Source organism: Sesamum indicum, linkage group LG6 (genome assembly GCF_000512975.1).
Source record: "Sesamum indicum cultivar Zhongzhi No. 13 linkage group LG6, S_indicum_v1.0, whole genome shotgun sequence".
Classification (NCBI taxonomy): Eukaryota; Viridiplantae; Streptophyta; class Magnoliopsida; order Lamiales; family Pedaliaceae; genus Sesamum; species Sesamum indicum.
The window spans coordinates 1,759,741-1,765,740 of NC_026150.1; the positions used below are offsets into that span (position 1 = coordinate 1,759,741).

General features: G+C 38.6%; 2 protein-coding genes across 2 annotated transcripts in view; one reads left to right on the forward strand and one right to left on the reverse strand.

Moving 5' to 3' along the window:
* On the forward strand, positions 1,966-3,366 carry LOC105163293 (UPF0690 protein C1orf52 homolog). Its single transcript, XM_011081583.2, has 2 exons — positions 1,966-2,318; positions 2,777-3,366. Exons 1-2 carry the CDS (start codon positions 2,165-2,167, stop codon positions 3,157-3,159), a joined length of 537 nt encoding a protein of 178 aa, XP_011079885.1. The 5' UTR covers positions 1,966-2,164; the 3' UTR covers positions 3,160-3,366.
* Positions 3,513-6,000, reverse strand: part of LOC105163294 (homocysteine S-methyltransferase 2) — a 3,968-nt gene continuing 1,480 nt past the window's right edge. Inside the window, 6 exon segments of the mRNA XM_011081584.2 lie at positions 3,513-3,959; positions 4,423-4,494; positions 4,974-5,177; positions 5,422-5,551; positions 5,838-5,990; positions 5,992-6,000. The exon segment at positions 5,992-6,000 is cut by the window's right edge and continues 65 nt beyond it. Of these exon segments, the coding sequence (XP_011079886.1) occupies positions 3,804-3,959; positions 4,423-4,494; positions 4,974-5,177; positions 5,422-5,551; positions 5,838-5,990; positions 5,992-6,000 (724 nt within the window). The 3' untranslated portion in view covers positions 3,513-3,803.

Below are 6,000 nucleotides of genomic sequence, written 5' to 3' on the forward strand. Positions count from 1 at the left end.
GAGGTCGTGGATAGTAATTTCAGAACCTCTAGTATTGGCAAGTGGATGAAAATAATCAGTGCCGAAATAGATTCTGAGGGATTTACAAACAAAACTGTGCCAATTTTTCACAGCTGCTTTGGCCCATCTACTGAAGCTATGTTCAGATCAGAAAGTTGATCAAAATGCTCTAAACATAGCACAGATTGCGAATATCGCAGAAGCTGAATTGAATGTGGCAAAAGCATTTGCAAATATAGCATAAGAGGTGTCGCCAAATCTTGAAAAGATAGTAACCTGAAAGGCAGCCAGAGTTATAAAAAGTCAAAAACAACAGCTTTGATGCTGTTGTGATTTCTATTGTTTAACTAATGCTGGTTTAAAGTCTATGAAGAGGGGATTCGAGTGAATCCTCAAAGCTGAAAGCTTCTCAAGGCGATTCAATCTTCCCCATCAAATTCTTGGGTAGTTAAACTGAGGGGTGTTGCTTGTGTTTATCTCCATTATCATTACAGATTTGTCTAAATTTATGTTGGTTGCTCACTTGCAAGAACCCATTTTATCTGGAAATCTTTTAGTATTCTTCAGTTGCTGTGATGGTTGAACAATTTGTGCTGTTACTTGGACTGCAGGATGCCTCTGTTATTCCTCATTAATTGGGACATAGAACATAAGTACTCCAAATTATGAAATTAAAATGATAATCCCAAAAGTGGTATGGAATTGAACTATAGAAAAAGTAAAATCCTACCATGCATGCTGTAAGACATAAGTTACATGAAACGGAACATGCATTAGATTTAAGTGCTGGGCATATACGGGTCCAGACTTCTGAACCTGTTCTTGTTCTTGGATCATCATAACAAGGAATTTGGATAAAGAATGAAATTGAGACAAGCGAGTCGACTAGAAGTCCATCTATCAGTTGCCTGCAGACCTGTAAAAACTGGACATATCTTGCTTTCAATGAGAGTCAGTCTCATCTCTCTCCAGTTACACTTGAAGCACAACTGAACTTGACTAATAACCACCATCACCACCACCTCCCTTCTTGAAGAATTGCCTGCCACCGGCACCAACCCTCAAGAAGGGCCGAAAGATCTGCTGGAGAGGGTTGTATAAATTGCTCAGATAGCGTTGGAAGTTGCTCGGCAGATGGCAACGTCTGGGGATGTCTTTGGCTTTGTGATGACATCTCGGTTCCTTTGCTTGTATTGTTGCTCCTTTGTTATCATAATATATAACCATGGGTCCGGCATTGCTAGGTACTACGCTCAACTTTTGGATGTAGTTAAAACAGCCTCTTGACTTCAAAAACTGCTACGTATTCAACTTCAGTAGTGGCGTCGTCAGCAGCGTCGGGATGCTACTAGCTTCCATTTCATGGTCTCATGAGCCATGACATGTTGAGAAGTAGTGTGAAAGTTGTACTGTCACTATAAACGAGAAATTGATTACTATTTTCATGTCTCAGGAATCGTGGATGGCAATAATTTGAAACAATTTTTTAGTTGACGGGTTAGACCCAACATAGAGTAGCACGACTCACTTGAAATCCTTGAAGTTGTGTGAAAAGTGAATAAAATAAATGTTCAAATTATCCACTGATTTTGTAAATAACGGTTTTGAATTATTTAAAACCACTTGAAATTTATTAAAATAAATTAAAACAAGTATTTTTTTAATCCGTAGCTTCTGCTTCGAATGGATTAAAATTAAGTTAATTTTAAATTAAAAATTATAAGCAACATTTACAAACTTTTAAAGATTAAATCATTTTTCCCGACATTTCAACTTCTATCTGTTTTTCACTTATTTTTTTTAATTTTTAATTTTCTCCTACATTTTATTTTTACTACAAAAATAAAAATTATACGAACATCCCTTCAACCGGGTGGAAAAGAGGTGCATTTGGGTTTTGAAAGGATTAGGGTTTAATCGTTGAAGTCACATCAATAAATTAAAATCCCCGGTTTTTTAGACCCGCCTAAAGCCCGGGTCTTATTTTACGGTCAATAACTGGGGACAAACGCTATAGCCCAACGACGCCGCCTCGACAGAGAGTCGCGTCGGATTTACGCTGTGTGTTCCCGGGGCAACGAAACCCTACTACTCTTCTCAACCGCGGATTCTGCAGCTCATCAGATGCGTACATAAGAAACATAGAGATCAATCAAACGTGGAAATGAAAAGGGGACTTAGGTGGAGCGATGGCGAGGATGATGCATCGTCCTCCGATGATTCCTCAACCCTAGATACCGATACCGAAGATAATAATGGGGTTTCGAAATCTAGGAAGGGGGGTACGGATGAATCCTCGAAGCTCAAGCCTTCTCTAGGTAAATCTTGAAATTAGTCAGTAATTCTTTTCGCGGGTGAAGTCTAATTATCTTGATTTTTAGTTCAATCCGGCTGTAAATTTCATTCGCATTTACTTAAAATATTTCATACAGTCCAAAAATGCTTTTGAAATAATTCTTTTCTTGAGTATAAATGCTTATTTCTGGACCGAACAACAAAAATGTTCAAAGTCGGAGTCTTTGATTGATAGAAACCTGGTTCAGTTTTATACTCAAAAAGTTATGATCTAGCCTAATGTGTTGGATCATCAGTGATGAGGAATTTGGATAAAGAATGGCAGTTTAAGCGATCTTTTAGCCTGATATTGCTATACTATCAACTAATCATTTTGGATGAAGTATGACTCTAAGTAAAATAAGGAAAGCAAGGATCTTTTTCATTCTTCAGCTGTAAGAGGAGTAAGAGTTGATGGCTTGAATTTGCTTCTTGATTTCAGCGGATTCTGGAAAGAAGAAGAAAAAAGGGATAGACTTTGAAGCTTTGAGTCGACATGGATATAAAGGTGGGCTGTCAGTCTTGAGCGTGCCACCACCAAAGGAGCCAGAGCAGGAGCAGGACTGGTCGTGGTCGTCGGGGAAGGAAAAACAAGCAAACGATGTAGAAGAATCTTTTGAAGATCGGCAGAAAACACGGGCTGCAATAGCTGATGGACAGCAGCTTTTAAATGTTCAAACTCGGAAGGAGAAAAGGAATGCCTCCTTTCAACAGAAAGAGAAGAGGAAAAGAGATCTTGGCCAAGCAAGCAGAGGGAAGAACTATGTTGAAGAAGAGAAGAGGTTGCTGAGAGACCGTGGGATCTACTCTGGTTTTGACTCTTGATCTGCATGGTCTTGTTGGTCTGTCATATGAAATTTCAGCATTTCTGGTTTGGAATTAGTGTGCTGTTAAGGATCTGGAGTTGGCGACAATTTGCTGTGTAAAATTGCAAAATTTGCTCTTGGTCGGAGCTCTTAATGTCCCCGCAGGTTGGAAGCGAACTTTGTGTTCCCCACCACGAATTTAAATGTATTATCAACTATTCGGTGATTTGATTCTTGACAGGAAATTAATCTCCCACTTTTGACAATAGCATTCAAATTCATGTCAGCCTATCTCATAATGTATGAGTTCAGATGAGCGCTTTCAAGTTTAAAATTTCAGGAAACGTAAGAATGATCTGGCAAGCAACAAACTAAGAAGCAAGAGGGAAATTTCTTTCGACAGAAAAACCAGCACTACATAAAAGTCTTGCCAACAGCTGAACGCTTAATGGTCACAAATATGATACAAGTGAGTCCAACAGTCCATCTATAAGTTGCCTGACCTGTAAAACCTGGACATATCTCTCTCAGTGAGTCAAGAGTCTCATCCCTCTCCAGTTACAGTTGAAGCAAAACTTCATCAGTTACGAACTGAATTGCATTTTCAACTTGACTAATAGCCATAAAGACCTCCTTTCCTCTTGAATTGCCCGCCATTGAGCCTCAAGAAGGGGCGACAGATCTCCTAGATAGAGTTCTATAAATGGCTCGGATAGTGTTGGGAGTTGTTCGGCAGCAACCTCCTACAAGTGATGCTCCTGCTTCACACCATTTGTTTACATATGAAACAAAATCTTCATCCGAGACCCCAGTGTTTTGCTGCAATGAAAAATAAGACATTCATAGCAGGATTGGAATAACACCTTGGCCAGATATCAGCCAAATCAGATAAAGTTTCATAATTTACAATCTGTGCAACTCCTGGAGTTGTTGATCTTAAGAAAACACGTAGGATTATACTTGACATTATTTACAAAGAAAAGTGTTCCATTTTGTTCCTTAATACATAGCAGAAGTACAATGTGTGATACCAGGACAACCAGTATTCGTGTTCTTTGTGCATGAGGAAACCAGTGTTGTTCCTCAGATTTTCTCTGAGGCCTTCCAAAAATGCATGTGTTGTCAAAATACAAGGTGATCTGCCATCTTTAAATAATCATTTCAATATAAAAACATGCACTTATTATTATGAGGTGAACAAAAGAATAGGCAAACAATCTGAGGCCAATCTTTCTTTCATTTTCACAAGAACAAAAACTTAAAAACAGAATGAAAACCTTACCACCCACTCCTTGCGGTCAGCATCATAACTCTCACCACTATTTGGGTAAATGAGTATGGGTTTAGACGTCACCTGAGGTACAATCAAGTCAAGAGCAACAAATATAAGTATGATTTTGATTAGCATTATACGGCTAGAGCTCGTCCAAAAGTTCAGGTATGACATTAAAACACACAATTGACTATTTCACATCAGTTGATGTTGCACAGTACAAACTACCACCACCACATCAGTGGAAAGAAAGATAAAAGGAAAAAAAGGCTTCCATTATTAAAAAAATTGTATGACCAGCATATTTTGCAGCTCTTCACGTCATGGTTTTCTTTTCATCTTTATACTACAAGATAACAGTAACATCGACTAATACACAAGGGAAATCCATTTGCAAACCACAGCATGAAGACTAGATCAAAAACTACAACTTAATCAAACAATATTTAAAGTGGAAATCAGAACACGACAAAACCAATGATCAGATCATATGCACCACTATAAATAGAAGAGCAAATAATATAATACAAGAAAACAAAAGTGCAGAGGCCACTGAGTACCTTCTTGATGGATAAAATAAGATCCCTGATAAATCTCGGGGGAGTGCAGTTAATTCCTACCGCAATAATTTTGTTGGATGACTCAGCAACGGCAACACACTCAGGCAAAGAATCACCGCTAACCACGTGGACTCCATCTTTTGAATTGAAGGACAGCCATGCAGGAATATTAATTTCTTCTTCCTCGAGAAGCTGAGCAAAAGCCTGGAGGCAGAAATCCTTATCAATACAAACTAAACTCACATTAAGGATAACAACCCAGATTACCACACAGACTATCCTAAATCTTTTGCTATGTCTCATGTTTATTCATTATTAACACAACTTATGACATCATACAAGAAATACTCTGAAAAGGTCTAACAATAAAAATAACTGAAGTCGGCATTTAATTTCTTCCTATTTGTGACAACAAAACTAGGTGGCTGGGGCAACAAAATTTCAGTACCTGAGCTTCCAGCTTGTTCGGTACTGTTTCAAAGGCTATAAGATCAGGCCCAGAATCTGCAAGAACCTTCACCCTCCTTCGGTGGAAATTCTTCAAGAACCCCAGATCCATAGCATCTCCATAATCACCACTGTAGAAGAACAAGAAACACATAGGTAAATTGCCCAATGTAAGCTAAACTCAAACCATAATGCAAACAGAAATTAGTTCTCAAAATAATATAGTAAGCTGGTCAAAGTCTTCAAGTAAAAGCATCAACACTTGCTAATACATCTTGTAAGCACGGATGTACACCATAGAAAGCTAGTATGAAAACATTAGCATCATCCTTCCCTGGCCATATCTTCAATACAGAGAGAACATCAAACGCAAAGAAAGAAGATTGCGTGGTGGCTAGGAATGTTGTATCAATATACCTATATTCTGAACCATCAGCTAGGTAAGCCCCATAACTACCCACGGATGCTGCGACCAATATTTTCCGTTGCTTAAGAACTCTATTGTCCGATGTATGACCAGTAGAGGCTTCACGGCACCTCCTGTAGTATAGTTCTCGGGCCTCACATGCAAACACTCTTT